A 22,738-nucleotide genomic window follows, 5' to 3' on the forward strand; every position below is an offset into this window, starting at 1 on the left:
GCAGGTGTTCGGAGGAAAGTTATGCCATACCCATATCCATGCCTTCGTCGCCGCCCGCCATAGCCATGTTCTGTGCCTGGGGCGCTGCATTCATGCTCTGGTCCACACGTTTCGCGGAGACAACATCATCCACACGGAGAAGAAGGGAGGCCGACTGGAGGTCAGACAGCAGGGACATACCTCAATGGCTGTTTTAAGAATCTGGATCTTCACAGAGGCAGACTCAAAGAGGCCATATTGTTTCATTTCAACGATACGGCCGGTGTTTCCGTCCACACCATACGTATATTCTCCATTTGCGTGACGGGCACGCAGCTGTGTCAACGTCTTGATTGGGTTGCCACCGCAGTTCTGAATGAGTGTGCGAGGAATTACTTCCATGGCGTCTGCGACGGCATGCACGGCTGCCACTTCGACGCCCTCCATAGACTTGCCAGCAAAATGGGCCAGACCCACAGAGATGGCCATTTCCGTGGCACCGCCGCCCGGCGCAAGCATTGGATGGAACACAATATTGCGGGCGACGGACATGGCATCTGCCAAGTTGCGGTCAATCTCGTTGAGAATATCTTTCGAAGGACCACGCAAGAGAATTGTGCAGGCCTTGTTCTCCTTGCACCGGTCCAGGAAAGTGAAGTAGCTAGAGATTAGCAATACACACTTACTCGTCTCCCATCTTTTCAACATGGAAAAGGCCACAGCGAGTTCCGACATCGCTTTCGCGGAGGTCGTCCACCCGGTTCACAATTTGAGCGCCCGTAGCACGCGCAATGCGATTGTTGTCCGACTTGCGAACTCGACGAATGCAGGTCACATTCGCCTTCATCAAAAAGTGCTGCGCGAGATCCGAGACACCCTTCTCGGTAAACACAAGGTCCGGCTTCAATTGAAGAATCTTGTCACACATTTGCTTCACCTGCTCTTCCTCGATCTCGAGGATACGACTCCAATCTTCTTCGCGCGTGATTTCGATATTCGTCTGGGATTCGCCCTTCTTGTATTCCAGGGAGCAATCAAGCAGAATAATGCGCGGGCTTTCGATGCGGCGGCGCATTTTCGGATGTGTTACGTCCTTGTTGAGCATCACACCGTCTAGAACGCGGCTGTCCTCAATTTCTCCACCAGGCACCTTTTCAACGCGGGCGTAACGCTTGAGGTCCACCGTTACCGCCGGCGAAGACTTGGGATCTGCCGAGCGGGGTACCGTAGTGTCAACGCTGGCCACTGTGCGAACAGCCTTGAGGGCAAGACGGCACATAAGATCGGACCAGCGCGACACGAATTTGGTACCAATCGAAGTCTTGATCAGGGCCAGCATCTCTTCATCATTATCAACATTGACCGGCACAGAAATCGAGTCAATGATTTGAAGAGCGCGTGTGAGCGCCTTTTTGTAAGCGGAAATGATCACCACAGGGTGCATATTGCGTTCGAGCAGCGGCAACGAGTGAGCCAGGACCTCTCCCGCGAGAATGATGACGCTGGTTGTCCCGTCACCAACCTCTTCGTCCTGCGCGCGGCTAAGCTCGATCATGCTCTTTGCAGCTGGGTGTGCAACTTCGATCTCGCGGAGGATGGCGTGCCCATCGTTGGTAAGAAGAATGCCTCCCATAGGATCGAGGATCATTTTCAGCATGGCCTTGGGACCCAAGCAAGTGCGAATCACATCTGCGACCGTTTTGGAAGCAGTGATATTCGATACTTGAGCCTTGCGTCCAGACTGACGTTCAGGTCCAGTGTTCACGACAAAGACAGGCTGCTGCGCGGCCATCTTCTGGGTGTGCGACAATGCTACTGCGACACGACGGCGATTTCTCAGACAGGCCACGTGGCTACACGTGACCCGTCGCGCCACTTAGGCATGCATACACGCATCTATTATTAGTCACCACATACCCTGACGAACATTCCCGTCACCGCGGGATTCGCGCGGCGTAACGCGTCACTCAGAGGGCGCGTCATCTTCCTCCCATCCCTTGCTGAGGTGCCGGTCCAGCATGCCGCTGCTCGGCAAGAAAAAGCTGGGTAAGCTGACGTCGTCAGACAGAGCCAATGCTGCAAAGTCTGGTGCCGATCAGTCTGCCACTCAAGTCACTGACAAACGTGAACCCCCCTCGTCTCTTACTTCCAACGCAGCCGCTACGCAGGCTGACCTTAGCAGCGCGAAGACGCCTACTCCTTTGGCGGTGACCGCCTCAGCGCCGTCTACACCTGGTACGAATCGTACTGCTGCCTCCCTCGCACCATCTGTGCCGGAGTCCACCTCGTCTCATGCGCGTTCCCACTCTTTTGACTTGCGCCGCAAACTGCGTATGCCAAGCAACAAATCTCTTGGCAATAAGTCGTCATTTGGCTTTCGGCGCGTACGCACGGGCAATGACACGTTGCCCCCCAGCACGCCGAAATTGGAGAGTGCCGAGGTGACTGGGCCTGAACAGTCTGCAACGTCGGGCACACCGAAGGCCCAAGCGCCGGGAACGCCCAATAGTTTTGGTTTTCCTATGAACGCCAGCTCTATGTCTCTTCGTCCATTCCGCTCGAAGGACTCAGGATCGCTGACGCCAAAGCAAGTCGACAAAGGTAAGGGCAAAGCTCGCGAGGATGATCCGATTCCTCCCATGCCTGTCATTGACCCTGAACGGTTTCCCAACCTCGCATCTGAGAAATTCCAGGGAATACCAGGCGATGAAAACTCCATAAAGGACGAGAAGCCCGGTCATGTGGTGCTTTTGCCCCGGATCCCTGCGTCTAGCGTTCCCGCCACTCCCCCTGCTACTTCGCAGCGTGCAGTGACAAGCCCCGTGTACAGTGAGCTGAGCCGATCGTCACCGTATGTGCCATCGGCCGGGGGGCTTGCACCGTCCATTTCGGGGGCCGGACTTAATCTGTCCTCGTTCAGCCCTCCGACGTCGCCCCCGCGTCCCCTTAAGTCGGAGCTGTCGCCTACGAGCACACATCTTCCTCCGTATCTCATGGAAACGCTAGCGCTTGAGCCTAGCAAGCGCATTCTTAAGCTTCAGTCGTCGACCGCTGAGCTGCAGGAACACGATGCACCTGCGGTACTTGCTAAAGACAAAATCGGCGCAAGTCCAGTAAAGGACTCAGTGCAATCTGAGACGAGTGGTCTCGCGGGCTTCTCGCCGCTCAAAAATCCCCTGTCATATCTTATCGGCTCGAAAGATAGCAAGAGCGGCGCTGCTGATGAGTCCACTACTACTGTGATTCAGCGTCCGGAACAGGGCCATTCTGACCTTGAATCTGACGCTGCCTTGGAGTACGAGGACGCGAGTATTGACGGAACACACGCGTCGCATGCACCGACGGTGATGTACGACGCCGACGAGTTCCTTGACGCGGCGACGTCGGTGGAAGGGCATGACACGGAGGTCCCTTGGTATGACCCCATCGAGAAGGCCCCGATTCAGTCGTCACAAGAGAAGCGCGCCATGCCAGGGTCGGTTCCCTCAGATTTTGGTCACACGGGTCAGTCTGCTTTAATGCCGTCCGCACCGAAGCTGGACCAATCCTCGGATCGTGCCGAGCCAGCTATCCAGGAGACCGTGTCTGATCTGAGCGAAGAGACGACACAAAGTGTGCTTTCTGCGCCGACCCCGCCAGAGAAGCCCGCTCTTTTGCCTCAGCCTGCTCCGGGACCATCGGACACGATGGCGTCTACCAAGCTGACATCTGACGATGTCACAGCTGAACCGCAGCCGGAGTCTAAGTCCACCTTGCTTGGATCGCTGAGTGAAGCCATCTCTAGCGCAAGCAGTGCTGGTATTGCTATGCTCGTGGGCCAACGCGACAGGACGCCTGAGCCCAAGCTCGAGACGGAGCCCAAGCTCGAGACGGAGCCCAAGCTCGAGACGGAGCCCAAGCTCGAGACGGAGCCCAAGCTCGAGACGGAGCCCAAGCTCGAGACGGAGCCCAAGCTCGAAGAGACCAAGATCGAAGAGCCTAAGCTCGAGACGGAACCCAAACTCGAGACGGTGCCCCAATTAGAGACGGAGCCCAAGCTCGAAGAGGCCAAGACCGAAGAGCCCAAGCTCGAGGAGCCCAAGTTCGAAGAGGCCAAGACCGAAGAGCCCAAGCTCGAGGAGCCCAAGATCGAAGAGACCAAGACCGAAGAGACCAAGACCGAAGAGCCCAAGCTCGAGACGGAGCCCAAACTCGAAGAGGCCAAGACCGAAGAGCCCAAACTTGAGACGGAGTCCAAACCTGAAACGGCGTCCAAGATCGAGACGGAACCTACGATTGAAGAGCCTAAGCTCGAGACGGGACCTACGATCGAGGAGTCTAAGATCGAGACGGAGCCTGCTCAGAACACCGAAGACAATGTGGCCTCTCCTACTCCACTTCCCGCCGGAGATAAGCCACCGGTGCCACCGCGCATGCGCCCGCTCATGACCTCGTCGGAGATAGTGCCTGAGGATGCACCTGTCTCCGAGTCTGGGCTGCAGTCAATGGAGGAGCCCAAAGTACACAACTTGGCCGCTACGACCTCGAACAATGTGCCTGTGGAGCCCCCATCTCTTTCCTCCAAGACAGCACCCGGCGCGAAAACCGCCATGGAGACGGTCCCTGTGGGTGCTGCTCCGACAGTGGAGCAAGCAAAGGAAGAAGCTAGGGACCGTGCTCTGCCTGTGGAGCCCGTGTCTGAGCCGTCGAATGTGCCGCCATTGACGACAGCATCTTTAACCGCCGACGATGCTACTGGCATGGTTGGCGCTACGGGGGATATTGCCCCTCCAACTAAGGACGAGCTATCGGGCCAGGAAGACAAGCTGGACGAAGTGCCCGAGGCTGAGGCTAAGCCGGAGCACCAGCCCGTGGAGCCGGTCACTGAGCCTATCATGGAGCGCAACCGTGAGCCAATGTTGGCATCTGCACCTGTTCTTACTACTGAACCTATGCCGGAGCCTCTGACTGACAAAGTGCCTGCCCGGGATATGACCTCCACCTCAGAATCCGTTCCTGAGACAAAGGAGCACACGGAACCTGTGCAAGAGCTGGTGACTGCCCCTGTGGGGGCAAAGGCGCCCGCTGCACCAGCCAGCGATGCGACCCAGAGTGCGACAGCCGAACCCATCACGGAGCGCGGTGTGCCCGAGACTGTTTCGGCCACGGAGCCCGTGTCCAGCGTCGGTGCAGCTGAGCAGGATGCGGATTCGGGTGTGCCTACCACGACCGATGCTCCTCTAGCAGAGTCGACGGCAGAGCTTGTATCGGCCAATGAGGCTACTATGCCGATCAAGCCCCGCGAATCAGGTACTTCCCAGTCGCCCTTGGTGCAGTCTGTGCCGACACCAGTGTCGAAGCCAGTATCATTCCACGCGCCGAGTGTGGGCTCCTCGCCATGGATGAGCCCCTTGCCATACTTGAGCGAGAATAGGCTGCCTCAGCTGCCCCCCGTCTTGGGCCAGGTGCCTGATGTGCCCATCAAGGACGAGCCAGTGGCGCCGGCCGAGGCCCTGTTGCCTGCTTTGCCGTCTAAGCTGCCGCAGACGTCGGAGCCTGAGGCGGCCGATGTGGCAGCGCCTGTGGGCGTGCCAGAGGTGCCTGTTTCTGCATTGCCGACGACGGAGGAGCCACCGGCCTCGGAACCTACGGACGACGCGAGTCAGCCCGTCATGAAGCGTCTGAGCAATGTGTTGGGTGGTACGCTACTCCCCTCGACAGCGCTTCCTGCATTTTTGCGAAAGAAGGACTCTCTATCCCCACGCGATGCGGAGACACCAGGTGATGAGCGTCCCAATGACAACGTCGCGCCTGCCCCGCCTGAAAAGCCGCGGGATTCGATGCTTGTCTCAGAGCCCGTATCCCAGCCGGCGCCGCTGCCTGTCGCTGAGGAGCCTGCGGCCATGGTCTCGGCGCCGCCTGTCATAAACGCGGGTCTCCCGTGGTCCTACATGGCAGCGTCCCCTGCGCGTGAGCCCGAGTTGGAGCCTTCTGCGCCAGCGCCAACCGTGCCACAGCCAACTGCGCCGCTGGCTTCTGTGATACCTGACCATGCCGTTGTACCGGAACGTGTCTCGGAGCCGGAACCTGCTGCGTCGCAGCCAACTGTGCCACTTGCTCCCGTGGTATCTGACAGCGCTGTTGTACCAGAACGCGCCCTGGAGCCGGAGCCTACTGCTTCGCAGCCAACCGTGCCACTTGCTCCCGTGGTGTCTGACAACGCTGTTGTACCGGACCATGCCTCAGAGCCGAAGCGCGACTCGGTAGCCGACATGGTCCCATGGCAAGCGCCTGTATGGCCTGTGGTCAGGAACGACGAGGCGCCTCTGCCCGATACACCGGCCGATACGTCCGCGAGCCATGGGCCTCTGCCATGGAACCTCGCGAACACGCCGTTCCTGCCATCAGCACAGACACGCTTCTTCGAGTCGGAGCATCAGCTGCCGCACTGGCACGCGTCGACCGAGCCCGTGATGGGTGCGCGCACTGCGGTGGATGGTACATGGCCATCGTCCAAGCTCACGACTGAGCCTGTCGTCGCACCTAGTGAAGTGGATGATATCGATTGGGATTTTGAGCAGCCGTCGCGTCGCTATGCGACGGACTTGAAGCCAGCCACTGAGCCCGAGCCAAATTTCTTGCAGACCGTGCCGGAGGAGGGCGAGACACTTGCGGATACATCACTTCCCGTCGAGGACAGCTCTGCTGTGGCTGAGCCTAGCGTTCAGGATGTGGACGAGCTGAGGCCTGCACCTGCACTTCGTGGTAAGGGTGTATACGACCCCGTGATGCTGAATCACTTTATGCATGCGATGGACGAGAAGGATTATGGCCGTGCGGTGCACCGCGCGTCAACGTTGGGTGTATCACTCGAAGAGATTCCCTCGGACACACCGCTGCCTGACACACCGGGCATGAACGACCCGCCCCGTCCCAGCGAGCTTTTCGCTGGCAAGGGCGTGCGTTGGGACTCGCCTGACTGGCTGCGATCGCGGCTGCACAAGGTCGAGGGCCCGTCGCAAGAGGAGTTCCAGGCATTTTTGAAGAAGCGCCGCCAATTTGTACCGGCCTTTGTGTGGCGCGATGCCGGCAGCTCCCCAGAGCCTGCCAAGGCGCCCGAGGCACCCAAGGAGGTGCCAGAGGAAGTGCCAGAGGAGGATGCGCCTGCTGCGGGGGCCTCGTCTCTGCTGGCCGACTGGGAAAAGCATGAGTCGCAGCCGGCCGATGCGCGCTTCAGCAAGCTGCTGCTGCCGTCCGACTCGTACCTTCTGTCCGAGTCGGAACCGATTGACACGAGTCTGCTAAGTCTCGAGCAGCTGGAAAAGTCGTACCATGGCAAGGCCCGCTTGCCCGAACCGCCAGCAGACGTCGCAGCGCCCGCACCGCCGGCTGAAGATGTGCCGCCGGCCGTGCCGCCCAAGTCGCATCTAGGCCACACGTCTCTGCGTGCCGCCCAGTCAACAACCGTGCCGACCTCTCCGGCCCGCCAGCCCGATGCGGAGCTGGCGCAGCATCTCGAACAGGCCCGACGGCGGCAGGCAGCGCAGTACGAACAGTACGACCGGGAACAGACACATCGACAGCACATCTCACTGAGGCCACCTCCCAACGATGGCCAGGAGTTTTATGACGAATTTGGCGGTACGCGTCCTCTTTACGAGACTGAGGCGAGCCGCGCCGAGGACGTGCCATCTGGAGCGGCGCTCCACCCCTCTGACGATGAGGTACGAGGTGCCTCAACTCAGGCGGAGGGCGGCTACGACGCGACGTATGCGGCTCCCGGCCACAACGAACTCTCGTCGCCAGTGGACCAAGGCTACTCCGGCTACGACCCGGTCTATGCACAGGGCTTAGAGCACACAGGGTACTCTCAAGCCTATGCACAGCCTGACTATGCGGCCCAGGGATACACACAGCCTGGATACGCGCCGCAGGGTTATGTTGACCAGAGTTACGCACCGCAGGGCTATGCGCCACAGGACTTCGCGCCGCAAGGCTACGCGCAGCAGGGCTATGCGCAGCAGGGCTATGCGCAGCAGGGCTACGCGCCGCAGGGCTATGGGGACTATGCGCAGTACGGCTATGCGCCGCAGGATGTGCAAGCTTCGTATGCGCAGGGTCAGTATGCGCAGGGCCAGTATGGATGGGACGCGTACGGGCGTGCCCCCCATGCCTATCCGGCAGCGGCCCCGTCCGCATACCCTGACCCCAACCAGCCGATGGAGGCGTACGGGGCGCCAGGCAGCTCCATGTCTAGTCCTGTGGATGCTTCGCAGCCGCGCATTGCGCCGACGATATCGCTGACGCCGCTGTCGAAGCTGGGCATCCCGCCTGCCCACCAGTTTAGCGATTCACCCTTCCCTCAAGCGGCGACAGGGACTTCGTCCATCGGCCGCGACCCGATGGATATGCCGTTTAAGCCGCCGACACCCAAGAAAAAACCCTTCCGCACGGGTGCCTCTCCTGCCTCGCCAGCGTCGCTTCCCGGCGATGTATCTGCGCCCCGACACCACGGGTATGCGTCTAGCGCCCGTTCCGGGCAGTATGGCCGGTCGGCCCACCGTCCGCGTGGATCCAGCGGGCGCACGGGGTGGTCCGCGCTGCTGACCACGGACTTGAGTCGTTAACGTAGGGCCCATAATTATCACGTGCCTTGTCTTTTACCATGCGTCGACGGGCGGCGCGTGTCGTGTATAAAGAGGAGTCGGACGCGACCGACTCGGAGGGCAAGGACGATGAGTCGGCCTATGACCCATCTGATGCCGAGTCGGAGATGTCTGATGTGAAGGAAACGCCAGAGCCCTGGGTCGCGCTGATGCAAGAAAAGCAGGAGCCCTGGGAGGACCTCGCACGGCCCGCTCCGAAGCGCGCGCTCTCCGAGACGGACACGGACAGTGACGAACCACTCGCCGATCGTGTCAAAATGCGGCGCAGGGCGCCGCGGCCCAAGCTCACGCGTGTATGTTTCCCTACTTACATCAGTTTCAGAAAGCTGTGGCCACGCTGAATGCCATGCATCCCGAGCTTGAGGGGGTTTGGGAGGCGCTCGCCAGCATGCGGCGGCGGCGTGGTAGCGCGATGCCCAAGGCGGAGCAGCCTGAAGGCATCACGGCGACGCTGCTGCCGTTCCAGCTCGAGGGCCTGCAGTGGCTACAGTCGCAGGAGAAGAGCCTGTGGCGCGGCGGGCTTCTGGCGGACGAGATGGGTATGGGCAAGACCCTGCAGATGATCAGCCTGCTCGTATCCGATCCAAAGCGCCCCACGCTAGTCGTTGCACCGACCGTGGCGATTCTCCAATGGCGCCACGAGGTCGAAAAGTTCGCGCCGAGTATGAACGTGACTGTGTGGCACGGTGCGCAGCGCACGAGCAATGCGACGGAACTGGCCTCGATGGATGTGGTGCTTACCTCGTATGCGGTCCTGGAAAGTACATTCCGGCGCGAAAAGCACGGTGTCACGCGCCGTGGACGGCGTGTACACGAGCCGAGCCCGCTGCATGGGATCTCGTGGCGCCGCATTATCCTCGACGAGGCCCACCACATCAAGGAGCGCACGTCCAACACGGCACGCAGTGCATTTGCCCTGCGCAGCGACTACAAGTGGTGCCTCAGCGGCACCCCCCTCCAGAATCGTGTCGGCGAGCTGTACTCGATGATCCGCTTCCTGGGTGGTGATCCCTTTGCGTACTACTACTGCCGACAGTGTCCATGCAAGTCCGCGACGTGGTCGTTCCACAACAACAGTATGTGTGTGCACTGTGGCCACAAGCCCATGGTCCACCTGAGCTTTTGGAACTTTATGATCCTTCGGCCCATTCAGCGCGACGGCTTCGAGGAGGGCGAGGGCGAAGAAGCGTTTGTGCGCTTGCGCCTCCTGCTCGATTGCATCATGCTCCGGCGCACAAAGCTCGAGCGGGCCGACGATATGGGCCTACCGCCACGCACCATCGAGGTGCGCCGCGACCTGTTCAGCCCCGAGGAGGAGGATCTGTACCACAGTCTCTACACGTCCACAACGCGCAAGTTCAGCACGTTCCTTGACCAGGGCACCGTGCTGAACAACTACAGCAACATTTTCACCCTGCTTACGCGCATGCGCCAGATGTCGAACCACCCTGACCTGGTGCTGCGCTCCCACACCCGCTCTAATGTGGATCTGCTCGGCGATGTGGATGAAGTCCATGTGTGCAAGCTATGCCTTGAAGAAGCGGAGGATGCGATTTCATCGCGCTGCCGGCATGTCTTCTGCCGCGCGTGTATCCGGCAGTACCTGGACAGCCTCGAGGGCGACGTTGACGCAGAGCTGCGGCGCGACGATGTCTCCCCCGACTGCCCCTACTGCCACGCCTCCTTGTCCATCGACCTAGATGCGCCGGCCCTGGAGCCGCCGTGCCCCGTCCCGACGCCGGGGAACCCGAAGCGGCAGGGCATCCTCGCGCGCTTGGACCTATCGCGCTGGCGCTCAAGCACCAAGATCGAGGCTCTGGTCGAAGAACTGACCAAGCTGCGTGAGCTGCCGGACCGCTCTATCAAGAGCCTGGTGTTCAGCCAGTTTGTCAACTTCCTCGACCTGATCGCCTTTCGCCTGCAGCGCGCCGGCTTTCGCATCTGCCGCCTCGAGGGCAATATGACACCTGAGGCGCGCGATCGCACGATCCGGCACTTCATGGAGCATCCCGGCGTGAGTGTGTTTCTTGTCTCGCTCAAAGCCGGGGGTGTCGCCCTGAATCTCACCGAAGCCTCGCGCGTCTATCTCATGGATCCCTGGTGGAACCCAGCGGTGGAGGTGCAGGCGATGGACCGGATTCACCGACTGGGCCAGCACCGGCCTATCGTGGGTACGTGGCGATGACTCACGCAGTGAAACGCATGGTTATTGAGAACAGCATCGAGAGCCGCATTATTGAGCTACAAAACAAGAAGAGTACGTGCTTTCTACTCACACAGGCGCCATGATTGATGCAGCCATCGGCAACGACGACGCCGCAATGGGCCGCCTCAGCGTAGACGACCTGCGGTTTTTGTTTACCATGTAAAGCACATAGACACGTCCGACGATAATGACAAGTCACTCTGCAGCTCCCACGGTGGACTCGCACCGACCGCAGCACGCAGCGCCATCCACGTCGCCATGGCGTCTGCACGGGCCAAACTCGCATACAGCGCCACGCCTCTCCTGCGGATCGCACACGGCTGGCGCTCGTCGAGTGTGTCGAGGAACAAGGGATACGTCAGCAGGGCCCAAATGGCGGCACTCTCCACTCGCTCCCCAGCGGCCAAGATCAGGCGCGTGAGCGCCTCCATCACGGCCCTCATCAGGTCGGCCAACGACCCATGCACGTCCAGGAGACGCACAGCGCGCTTGGTAGTCGGCCTCGCCGGTGTGTCCGAGCGGCCGCTCTCGAGACGGGCCGGCGGCTGCCTGCGCACCTCCTGCAGGGCCGTCAGCAACCCTTGCCACCGCGGCCAGGCATCTTGAACGATTTTCTTTCCGTACACATCCGGGACATGCTCGCCCAACACGCCTACCAGGGCAGTGGCCTGGCACCATACATGATGGTCTGACTCGGTCGTCCTGCCCATCGTCGACGCACTCTTACCCAGCCGCGCGAGTATCAAGGGCCACGCGCGTTCCAGCACGGGGTACAGCTCCGCCGAGCATCCTTGGGGCGCCAACAGGTAGATTCCATCGGCCAGCATGTTGAGCGCACGAGCACGGATCTGCGCACTTGCATGACTCATGAACGGCACACAGCGCTCCAGGATCTGCGCCACGATTCTTTGTAGCCGGTCCGGCTCGGGATTGGGATCCTCGTCGCCGGGTTCGGCCGCTGCTTCGCCTGGGGTCATCTCGTCTTTGCCTGCGAGCCATGCTTCAAAGGCATCCAGCTCCGAGGTGCCGGGCGGCTCGATCGTAGGTTTCGCACTTGGGCTAGGTGGTACTAGCACATGTACCAGTTTAGCGAGCACAGCGAGCAAACCATCGCACACATCGTCGTGCCCGTGGAAGTGGTCCAGAGCCGCAAGGACCTCATCAATCGAATCTTCGACGAGAGGCACCGCCTCCACACCAAGCATCTGAATCACCTGGACCAGCACCCATGGCGCTGCCCGCGCGCTCAGCAAGGCACCAGGGGTGCGCTGTGGCTGCAGGGACGTGAGGGCAAGTCCTGCTTGCAGTTCCATGCGCAGACCCGCTACAAGGCGGTGACTTGCTGCGCCCAGGATGTAGTCGGTATGATGTAGCACACAGCTCTGAACAGTAGGATAGGCACAGGCATCTGACAATCGCTCCAATGCGTACTGTGCAGCCTGGCGCACCGTGTCGTCGTGTCGACCCAGCGCGCTTAGGACCGGGTATAGGATGTGGAGCAACAGCGGACGGCAAGACACGCCCAGCATAGACGCAGCGGATCCTAGGATCAGCAGCAAGAAGGCATCGCACTGGTCGCGCAGGGCTAGGCGTCGATGCTCCAATTGTGCCGAGCCTGGTGCTGAGCGCGGTCCATCCAGCCTGGCATGCCTTACAAAGGACACATCCAAAGCCGGGCCGGCTTCCACGCCCAGGGGCGGATCTTGGGCCGGCGGCAGCCCACGCACGAGCTGGGTTTCTTCCCCGCTGTGGTCTTTGTGCACCACATTTTGGTCCGTCGGCACATGGTCAGGCGATGGTTCTGCTTCCCATTGCCACACGCTCTGTATTTCCAGGATGATATGGCGCGCGAGTGAATGCATCGTCTTGCGCAACGGCCGAGCTGCCGGCTGCGTGGCCCATGCCCCCACATCCGCCCGTGTCCAGGTTGCACTGGCTCCGAGGAGCAGCTCATGCGTCGCCCACATATGCGCGAGCGAGTTCGACCACTGCGCGTCAGCTCGGAACGTCGCAGCCAAGCGGAACATGTGCAGAGGGACGGCAAAGGCTTCCTTAAACCGGGGTGTACTTCCTCGCCGCACAGCTTGATACAAAAGCTGCTCGAGCGACTGACCTACGTCGCACCACATCTGACCGATAGCCACCATGGAGGACGCCTCCAACTGTGTCAGGCAAGGCTGGATATGCGGCATTGTATCAGCCATGCTAATGGGCGCGCCTTCATGCGCTCCAACAGCTTGTGCCCATGCCTCGGCCCACTGCTCGACATCTCCTTCTGAAGATAGGAGGTACAATAGGGCGGTCTGAGGCGCTTGCAGTTGCTCTGAGCACAGCTCCTTGGATAGCACAGACGCACACGTCGCCATTCGATAGGCCCATCTCTGCACTGCGTTGTCTCGGACTTGACGAATCATGGCAGGGAGCGTGTTCAGCGACTCTTCCATCACGGCTTGCAGGCTGGGCAAGGCTCGCACACCCACCTCCTGAAGGCAGGCACGGGCGGTGTCCACGACGCGATCGACGTGCCGGTGATGCGCCAAATCGACCAGCGTCTCGATGAGAATGCGGCGAACACCATCGTTCGCCCCCTTGTCTGCCCATGAAAGTGTATGCCAAGAACATGCAAGCAGCGCATGCGACCACAGAGCCAGAGCGCATTGCACATTGGCTTCTTCACACTCCACGACGTGGGCGATGGCCACAATCGCTACGCGCACAGGCTGAATTGTCTGCTCAAGCCACGATAGTCCCTGTCCCTCGTCCACGGAGGTGATCGACGTGCTGGTGGACCCCAGTTCGCTGGCCGTATCGGTGTCAGGATCCGAGTCAGGCTGGGCGGGGGTTTCGGAGTCCATCGAGGACAAGCTCAACAAAGAAAAGTCTTCGAGACAGCTTGGCAACGATGCATCCTCTGATGGGGCCACACGCATCGACGCAGTGCACTCGTCATGCAAGCAGATAGTCCATATGGCCGAGAGCAGCGAGAGGGCATGCGCAACGATGGTCGATGAAGTGGCACCGGTAATCACCCTGACCAGCGAGCTAGAGAGACCTGGTAGAATGGGACGCAGGCGCTCCGCGCCTGCCATTGTCGCTGCATCCATCGGCACGGTGCGAAGTGATGACACGTTTTGTGGGACTCCCTCTAGCACATTCCCGCAACCTGCCATCCATGTCAACGCCACGATACCCGCCACCTCCAGCGCAGAAAGACGGAGGTGGACCGGATTTGAGGGTAGCCTTACCGTGTCCATGGCCATTTTGAGCAGGTGGGCCAGGGCACCCGTGCAGGCATTGCTTTCTCGGGCGGCAGCTGTATGCTGTGGGGCGGGGTATATTTGCTGGTTGTCTTCCTCTTCACCCAGCAAGGGTAGATCAGACACGCCATCCCACTCCCATTCGACATCCCGGCTCGCTCCTGCAGGCTCTGTTTGGCGCGGCCGTAATAGGGCGACAAGAAAGTCAAAAATAGCCAACCGTGTTTCATCACTGTTGGGATAGGCCGGGATATGTAGGCCGCCACTGAGAGCCATAACTCCAAGGAATAAAAGCTGCTCCCAGACCCTCCAATCGGCGGACTGCTCGAGGCGTGTCGCCTGGGGCGCGTGCTGTTGCACATGGCTCCACGTCCATACTGACCACCAGTCGCGGGCCAGCACTGCCAAAATACGAAACACAAGCTCACGCACACGATCTGTTAAGGCAAACAGGCCTGTATCTCGTACTCGAAGAAGCTGAGATAGAGGATAGAATATATAGTGCACAAGTGCGGGGGAGAACGGACCGGGGAGGGCCTTCAGTTGATGATACAGGTCTTGGAGCGTGCCGAGCAGCTCAGGAGCATCCAATGCTCCTTTTGAAAGCTGGAGTAGACTCACACATATCGGCCGCAGGACCTGGAAGGACGCCTTGGGGTCATCTCTCGATGAGCCAGCCGCCATCGGCCCCAGGATGGCATACAGAGGCCAGTGCGTTGGAAGATCGTCATTCGTGCACGTGGTGCCACGTGCACGAATCGACACGCTCCCGGCACGCGTCTCATACCGCGCTCATTTCTGCCATGTCGAACGTGGAGATCGCCGAAGACGAGGCCTCGGCCAATATGGCCATTATCTCGAATGAGGTATGTATACCACGATCTAATTATACAAGGAGTACAAAAGTACGCTACCGGGATACGCGCGCTAACTGGCAGTATGGAAGAAAAACTCGCCGTTCCTGTATGACATGGTGATCACGCATGCTCTCGAATGGCCCACCCTCACAATGCAATGGATGCCTGACAAGGAGGTATTTGCTGATAAGGGATTTACGCGGCATCGTTTCCTCCTAGGCACACACACCTCTGGTCAGGACAACAACTACCTGCAGATTGCTACCGTGAATCTGCCCAACACCGAGGGCGAGGGCCTTGAGGCAAAGCTGGATATAAAGGACTACGATGAAGAAAAAGGAGGTATGTGGCACTAGACTTATACCAGAAATTGGCTCGTACTCGTCGGCATCGACGCGTGTCCAGGTGACACAGCGCATCAACCACGAGGGCGAAGTCAATCGCGCGCGGTATTGCCCTCAGAACTGTGACCTGATTGCTACTCGTGCTGTCAGTGGCCTTTCATATGTGTTTGATCGTACCAAGCACAGCAACCAGCCGGACAGCGATGGCAAGTGCCGTCCGGATATCGTGCTACGAGGACAGACTCGGGAGGGCTATGGTCTCTCCTGGAACCCTATTCGCCAGGGCCACATTTTGTGTGCGTCCGAAGATACGACTGTGTGCCATTGGTTCGTACACATCGCTAACGTCTAGGGACATCAACGCATACCAAAAAGAGACTAAAACCCTCGATCCAGTCCGGACGTATCGTGGTCATTCGGCTATCGTGGAAGATGTTGCCTGGCACAACCACCATGAGCACCTATTTGCGTCTGTTGGTGACGACCGCCAGATGCTGCTCTGGGACACGCGTGATTCGGGTGAGGCGCCGAAGTACCGCGTCGAGGCACACCAGGGTGAGGTCAACGCCGTGGCCTTCAGTCCAGCGAGTGAATATATCATTGCGACAGCCTCCAGCGACAAGACAGTTGGCCTATGGGATCTGCGTAATCTGAGTGTGCACTTGCATTCACTCGAGGCCCATAAAGATGAAGTGCTGCAGCTGGCATGGTCGCCGCATCACGAGACGGTTCTTTGCTCCGCCTCCGCTGACCGCCGAGTCAATGTGTGGGACCTGAGCCGTATTGGCGAAGAGCAGACGGCCGAAGATGCTGAGGACGGCCCGGCCGAATTGCTGTTTGTGCACGGCGGTCACACTAGCAGGCCGACGGACCTGACATGGAGTCCTCAGGACCCCTGGAAGGTGGCGACAGCTGCTGAAGACAACATTGTCATGGTATGGCAGCCGGCTCGCTCGATTGTTGAGCCTGTCGAGGTCGAGCCGGATGCCGCCGAACTGGAGTAGAGCTTAGCCTGTACGAACACTTATTACACACCTACATTGTACCGCCCCCACGCGTCGCATGCACGATGTCTGTTGTGTTGTCGACCTCATGCCATGTCGTTTTTCGGATTGACGGGTAGCCGTCGGGAGCTGTGCGTCGTTTCCATAGACTCACACAAAGTCGACCAACCAGGCGCCATGCTTTCGTGGTTCTGATCATCATTTTCAGCATTCTAGTCCCACCGCTGGCGGTCTTTCTCCGCTTCGGTATCGGTGTAGACTTCTTTGTCAATGTCCTTCTTACCATTGCTGGGTATTTCCCTGGACATGTACGTGTGAGATCTACTAACTTTCAGATCCATAACTTCTTTGTCCAAGTATGTGATTGATGCCAAGCTCACCTTTCAGCGAGTCCGTGACAATTCTCTTAGGCCCGATCGTACTCCTGTGTGGCTACGTAAGGCCGGCCTTGTGAATGAACAACGCGGTCCAGCCAAAGATCGTAAGTGGGCTGACAGATACATCAACCCTTCTCGCCCAGTACAATACGATGAAGAAGGGCATGCATATTATCTTGATGAGGATGACGTCGATCCGTCTGATCATGATCCGGACGCTTTAGTGGACCCTGACCAATTCTTCGAAGGCGATAGGAGCCGCCGCGTACGCAAGACAAAACCACGTGTGGACAATGAATCGGACGAGTTCTATCCTTCCACGTCTGCGTCCTCCCGGATGGACTCGCCAGGCGCTGTGCCTCCACGGGGGTCCAGGAGTCTGGCTGCACGAACGAGGCGGTTCTTTGGCATGCATGCGAGCTCAAGCGCTGCGGTCGATACCTATCCTGAGCCTATGAACCGCCACTCTCGTATCAATAATGCCATGGGAGACATGGACTCAGTGAGCTCTCGTCGATTCCAACATGATTCCCAGGATGACGACCCGATGCCTCCATCTTTGAATGCATGGCCGAATTCCTCTGATGCGTCGAACTACGACGATCTTGATCGAGAACTTATGGGCCTCTCTACTCGAGAAAATTACCCTCCTGTCCGCGGAAGTCGCCGTCAGCCAAAGAACGGTGGGCCCTCGATGTCTCAGAACCGTTCCCCAGCAGCTCCACTCCCCGATTGGGAGCCGCAGCGCGATGTACTCGACTTCGATCATACCTTCTAGCCGTACCTAGCCATTTTTAAAAAAGGGTTTTAATTTGTTTAAGGGGGAGGGGGAGGGGGAAAGAGAGACTATAAGCACAGGTCTGCTCGCAGAATCATGAAGGCGGCAGACAAGCATTCAAGGGGCTAATAAAAGTGGCAAAAAAAGACGAGTAGAAGCAGGTAGTTGGGTAAAGGGCTTGGTGGTAAGATTTAGCTGGTTTGGCTTTGGCTGCCGTTGCCATTGTTTTTGCTGCCATTGCCATTACCACCGCCACCCCGGCGGTTGCGACGGCCACCTCGACGGTGTGGCACAGTGTTCGTAAAGTTGCCGTTATGCTCCATAGGTACAGCGTGCATTGCTGCCTGCGTAGGGGGAATGGATGGTAAGCCCTGCTGCATCACGCCAGGGCCCTGTGTCGGCTTTCCAGTAGCCTTGGCCTCACGCTCGCGTTGCTCGGCCTCCTCAATCAAAGAAGGAGCCACATACAGACGCTTGTCAATCGTAGCGGGAATCGGCTGAACTTCGGTGCCAAGTTCTTGCTCAATTCGGTACAAGTTGAAGCGATCTTCATACGTGATCAAGTTGATAGCAAGACCCATATGACCAAAGCGACCACTACGGCCAATGCGATGCAGGTATGTCTCCGCATTTTTGGGGAAGTCGAAATTAATAACCACATTAACTGCCTGGATATCGATACCGCGGGTAAGTAGGTCTGAGCAAACAAGGTTGCGGCATGCTCCTTGGCGGAAATCATGAAAGACGCGGTTGCGGTGAGCCTGCAGCATCTTGGCGTGCGAGTAAAAGCATGAGTAGCCTAGTTCCGTGATCTTCTTCGCCAGCAGTTCCACACGGTTCGTCGAATTGCAGAAGATGATGGACTGATTAATCTGAAGCTTCGAGAACAAGGTATTGAGACAATGGACCTTTTGACGCTCTTCCACAAAGGCATAGTACTGGGTGACACCACGTAGCGTGAGCTCGTCCATTAGGTTAATTTCGTAGGGTTTCACCATATGCTTATCCTTGAAGTCCTTGACGATCAGGGGGAATGTCGCCGAGAAGAGCATGACCTGGCGTTCCTTGGGCAGCAAACCAAGTAGCTGCTCCATCACAGGCGTGAATTCAGGCGACAGTAGCTTGTCAGCCTCGTCCATGACAAATGTCGTGCACTGACTCAGGTCAGCAATACCCTTGCTAGCCAAATCGAGAATACGCCCAGGCGTACCGACGAGCATATGCACAGTCTGGCCGAGACGCAAAATATCGTCTTTCAGTGTTGTACCACCAGTGCTAACCATGATTTCAACACCGAGGTGCTTACCAAGTGTCTTAGCCACTTGACTTGTCTGAAGAGCAAGCTCACGTGTGGGAACAAGAAGCACTGCTTGAATCTTTTCCTTCTTCGGGTTGATCCGCTCCAGCGAAGGGATCACATAGGCGGCCGTCTTACCAGTACCGTTCTTTGCACGGGCCAAAATATCGCGTCCGGAGAGTGCAATGGGAATCGACTCCTCTTGAATCGGCGATGGACGCTCAAACCCTGCTTCGAAGATACCCATGAGCAGTTCCCGTTTCAGGAAAAAGTCCTCAAAGTCATTACCTTTGGTCGCAGTCACATCCTCTGTTTGCGGGCGCAGGTCTCTCGGCGGCCGTTGCACCGGAGGCGGGTCATTGCCTGGTGCTGTCGTCGCCATATTAAAAGTAAAAGATATGCGTCAGAACGCTTAGAGCTGCGCGCGTCAGAAATCTCCCACTACGTTCCACTCACTGTTAGGCACGATGTTGGAAGAAGACCAGTAGAAGGCACACTCTTTTGCCCGATCCACGTGACACATCCACGTGACACATTGCGCTCGCCGTGCACGTCCGTTTCTATGCAGTGTATGCTGCACCAGTATAACATGTGGCTTGTGCGTTCGAACGCTCGTGCCCTAGCAGGCTGGCGAGGTGTATCCAACTTGACTACATGTGGATTTTCGACTAAATGCCCGGATACTTCGAAAAATCTCTTGCCTTGGGATACATGTATGTACGCCAATGCTGATCTTGAAAGACTTGCGTCTGCGCCGTCAACGTCGCATTGCGGGCCTGGTTGCCACTGTTCCAACCATGTTGTTCAGTGCTATTGCATCAGGATCGTATTTCATGACAATTGAAATTGATCCAAGCCAGACCCTCGGCGGTGTATGTTCCATTATTAGCTCACCGCTAGATTGACCCCTTCTTCTTGTATTTGGGTGCTACAACTGCCTGTACTGGTCTAGGTTGGCTCGTGGGACCATCCATTGGGTTTTCTATTTGGAGTCTTTTTCACCGGAGCAAGGCGGCACAAATGACGCGTCGGGACAAGGAGTTCTATGCTCACATTCGTAAAATGCGTGCGGATCCGACTCGCCAAGTCGTGCACAACCCTGTGCCGGATTACTACGTATGTATAATATCCTAACGATAAGGGTGAAAAGATCGGGTCTCTTCATCAGTACCGTCAGTGGCTCCGCGACCAGGTATGTTGACATCATGGATTAGGACTAATGGGTATCTAGCATATTTTCCGCCGCAAAGCCTCTCACGGACTCAAGGATATCGAGTAAACATGAAGCGTTCATGCCATACCAGCAGCCTGGCGCATGCGCTCTAGGGTGCGGGCCTCATAGGCATAGTCGAAGTTGGCAGCGATATCATGAGGCATGGTCTTGACAGGTTCCACCGTTAGCGGCGCCTGTGCTGGTGTAACGCCTTGAGCCATCCATGCTGCAATGCGCTGGGGTATATCGGAACGTGCTTTGCCACTTTCATCACTCCAGCCGATCCAGCAGTCTTGAAGCAGAGGGTGGGTGCAACGGAGTTGCATACCATCGTGTACGGCGCGCCAGGCATGTACACCATACTCGAAGACGACAATCACAGAGATTTCCTTTCTTTTCTTTTGCGTCGTGCGGACGCGAACATTGACTAGAGGTCCATAGGAATCTTGCAGTGACACAGCGAGAGGTGTGTCCAGAAGCGACTCTGGTGGTTCAATCGCCCCCCACATCTCTGCTGCTTGTTCAAACGGAAATCGTACGAGCACTGTTGTGTCCAACGTCCCCCATGCGGGAAGATTCGCTGGAGACTCAGGTGTAGCGCTTTTCGTGGCTGTCTCTTGCTGAGCGTGCGCCTGCCATTCGTTCAGCAGGCGCTCATGCCTCTGAATTCTCATAGTTCGCCCCTCCTCACGAAGTGCCACAATGCGCAATTCCCGCTCGCGCAAGCGCTGTTCACGCATCGCGCGAGCTTGTCGGTCCCGCTCTTCGCGTTCTTCAAGGTCTGCAGCCATTGCACGTCGGCGCTCATCAAAAGCAGATCTCCTTTGGCGACGCTCACGTTCTTGTTGAAGTTCCTGTGCGAGACGAATGCGCGTAGCGGGATTCAAAAGCTCCTCATAGGCGAGCGTAAGCCGGTGGAAGCGGTCCGCTGCGACGTCGGGGGGGACATCCTTTACCTTATCTGGATGAAGCTGCAAAGACTTTTTACGATAAGCCGTGCGAATCTGTGCCTCTGTCGCGTCAATATCAACATCCAGCAGCTCGTAGGCATCCGGCAGCCGCTCAGTGCTCGTGCCCATCGTGGCGTGTGCTCGAGGTGGCAGAGGTAAATTAGTCAGCGAACTGGCAGTTGTCGTCGCTTCTCCACACATCAATTTTCTCTTACGCCAGATGCTGCTTGCAGCAGAGCTGTTGAGGCTCTGTCGTTACCCGCCACGCTTTTCTACGTCGCTTGTACCTGAATACGTACGAAATCATACAAAGAAAGGACCAAATCTTTTGATTAACCGCTCATTTACGCAACTGTCGCCGCTGAATGACACCGCGTCCACTTCAACTGCATCTCCGCGCCGTGGTCGTCCGCCGAAGGTCCCCAAGGCCGAGGACGCTAAAATGACAGCGAAGAGGAAGCGTGGCCGTAAAAGTGCTATCGAGAGTGCCGATGATCCATTCTCTGACGAGGGTACGTTCTTTCTCAGCTAATGATAGCCGTTGGTGTGAAGCGCCACACTCCTCTGTCGATCTACACGGATGCGCCGCTGCACTCTTATTCGCCTCCCATTGATCTCATCGATGCTCCCTACTGCTATGGTCACCTGCCCCACCCCTCTCGATGGAAGTCCCTGTTTGCGTTCTCAAAGGAGCAACGAGCGCGACACCGATACTTTGTATCAAACAAGGACAAGGTGGCAGAAATTGTCCGTGCGATGGGACTTGATGCAGATGAGCGTCAGGGAGTAAAATCCACTATCATTGAAGCGTATCCGGGCCCTGGCACTTTCACGCGTGCCTTTATGGAACATCCGGCCGTGGAAAAAGTAATTTCCATGGAAAATGTACCTCTTTTCCTGTCATATTTGGAAGAATTGCGCGTAGATCCCTCGATGGGGAACAATTCTGAAAAGCTCAGGCTTATTCCAGAGTCAGGGTACTCGTGGGATTCATATGAGATGCTGGTGAAGGATGGGCACTTGTCACACCTCGAGGGACGTGTGCCGAAGCTAGGAGATCATGCACCTCCGATGGATTGGGACGGTACGTCTTTTTCTCTTACATTAGCGACAAGTCCTATTGTATTTTTTGCCCAGCTGCCAAATACCGTACATGGCGAACAACTGTTTGCCCAGCTGGTCAATGCTATTTCTTCGCGGCTGTGGCTGTTCCAGTTTGGCCGCGTAAAAATGGTATTCGTGTGTGGTGAGACGGTGGCGCTGCGTTCGATGGCATCACCACAAGACCCTCGCACGCGTGCCAAGCTGGGTGCCACGGTGCAGTGCCTGAGCACGCCGCGGCAGCTACTTACAGGAGACGAGATGGAGCCGTATGCCGAACACATGTACCCTCCGACGCCGTCCATCGGTCCGCGAGTGCCAGTAACATCGATCTTCATCCCTAACTCAAACATTTCTACGGGCCTGCAGAAGCGGAAGTTGACGGCGTTGGAGATCGATCCATTGCGTTCGCCGCTGATCGATGCGCGTGACATGGACTCATTTGAGTTTCTTACCCGCAACATGTTTGTGCTCAAGTCCAAGACGGTGATGGAGGGACTAAAGCACACGGCGCCAGGCGCGAACAACATTCTGCGCCTTGTCGCTCCAGAGCACCCGCGCATGAAAGACCGTCCAGACGATGTCGTCTTACCTGATACCCCCATTGTGGAGCTGACCAATCGACAATGGGCCTCGTTGGCCTCCGCGTTCGAACGGTGGCCATTCCGCCCCGACACCCATGTGGACGAGGGCCGTATGCGTCGCGGACTGACTGAATACCTTTTCTAAA

The 22,738-nt window shown here is 57.8% G+C and overlaps 9 protein-coding genes across 9 annotated transcripts; 5 read left to right on the forward strand and 4 right to left on the reverse strand.

Annotated features, from left to right (window-relative positions):
* Positions 1-19: 19 nt before the first annotated feature.
* Positions 20-1,771, reverse strand: MSY001_1899 (uncharacterized protein; the record flags this gene model as incomplete). Its single annotated transcript, XM_018883724.1, has 3 exons — positions 20-154; positions 181-640; positions 666-1,771. 3 exons carry the CDS (start codon positions 1,769-1,771, stop codon positions 20-22), a joined length of 1,701 nt encoding a protein of 566 aa, XP_018740455.1.
* Positions 1,772-1,997: 226 nt separating this feature from the next.
* Positions 1,998-8,585, forward strand: MSY001_1900 (uncharacterized protein; the record flags this gene model as incomplete). Its single annotated transcript, XM_018883725.1, has 1 exon — positions 1,998-8,585. One exon carries the CDS (start codon positions 1,998-2,000, stop codon positions 8,583-8,585), a length of 6,588 nt encoding a protein of 2,195 aa, XP_018740456.1.
* Positions 8,586-8,623: 38 nt separating this feature from the next.
* On the forward strand, positions 8,624-10,809 carry MSY001_1901 (uncharacterized protein; the record flags this gene model as incomplete). The annotated part of the gene is made up of 2 exons (XM_018883726.1): positions 8,624-8,917; positions 8,941-10,809. 2 exons carry the CDS (start codon positions 8,624-8,626, stop codon positions 10,807-10,809), a joined length of 2,163 nt encoding a protein of 720 aa, XP_018740457.1.
* A 173-nt stretch (positions 10,810-10,982) lies between these two features.
* On the reverse strand, positions 10,983-14,771 carry MSY001_1902 (uncharacterized protein; the record flags this gene model as incomplete). Its single annotated transcript, XM_018883727.1, has 1 exon — positions 10,983-14,771. One exon carries the CDS (start codon positions 14,769-14,771, stop codon positions 10,983-10,985), a length of 3,789 nt encoding a protein of 1,262 aa, XP_018740458.1.
* Positions 14,772-14,890: 119 nt separating this feature from the next.
* Positions 14,891-16,292, forward strand: MSY001_1903 (uncharacterized protein; the record flags this gene model as incomplete). Its single annotated transcript, XM_018883728.1, has 5 exons — positions 14,891-14,953; positions 14,983-14,992; positions 15,026-15,286; positions 15,312-15,615; positions 15,641-16,292. The coding sequence occupies 5 exons, from the start codon at positions 14,891-14,893 to the stop codon at positions 16,290-16,292; spliced, it is 1,290 nt and encodes a 429-aa protein (XP_018740459.1).
* A 1,346-nt stretch (positions 16,293-17,638) lies between these two features.
* On the reverse strand, positions 17,639-19,126 carry MSY001_1904 (uncharacterized protein; the record flags this gene model as incomplete). Its single annotated transcript, XM_018883729.1, has 1 exon — positions 17,639-19,126. The coding sequence occupies one exon, from the start codon at positions 19,124-19,126 to the stop codon at positions 17,639-17,641; it is 1,488 nt and encodes a 495-aa protein (XP_018740460.1).
* A 343-nt stretch (positions 19,127-19,469) lies between these two features.
* MSY001_1905 (uncharacterized protein) lies at positions 19,470-20,023 on the forward strand (the record flags this gene model as incomplete). Its single annotated transcript, XM_018883730.1, has 4 exons — positions 19,470-19,616; positions 19,645-19,860; positions 19,886-19,936; positions 19,976-20,023. 4 exons carry the CDS (start codon positions 19,470-19,472, stop codon positions 20,021-20,023), a joined length of 462 nt encoding a protein of 153 aa, XP_018740461.1.
* An 11-nt stretch (positions 20,024-20,034) lies between these two features.
* Positions 20,035-21,036, reverse strand: MSY001_1906 (uncharacterized protein; the record flags this gene model as incomplete). Its single annotated transcript, XM_018883732.1, has 1 exon — positions 20,035-21,036. One exon carries the CDS (start codon positions 21,034-21,036, stop codon positions 20,035-20,037), a length of 1,002 nt encoding a protein of 333 aa, XP_018740462.1.
* A 402-nt stretch (positions 21,037-21,438) lies between these two features.
* On the forward strand, positions 21,439-22,737 carry MSY001_1907 (uncharacterized protein; the record flags this gene model as incomplete). Its single annotated transcript, XM_018883733.1, has 1 exon — positions 21,439-22,737. The coding sequence occupies one exon, from the start codon at positions 21,439-21,441 to the stop codon at positions 22,735-22,737; it is 1,299 nt and encodes a 432-aa protein (XP_018740463.1).
* Between the last annotated feature and the right edge of the window lies 1 nt (position 22,738).

Source organism: Malassezia sympodialis, genomic scaffold (genome assembly GCF_000349305.1).
Source record: "Malassezia sympodialis ATCC 42132 genomic scaffold, msy_sf_9, whole genome shotgun sequence".
Classification (NCBI taxonomy): domain Eukaryota; kingdom Fungi; phylum Basidiomycota; class Malasseziomycetes; order Malasseziales; family Malasseziaceae; genus Malassezia; species Malassezia sympodialis.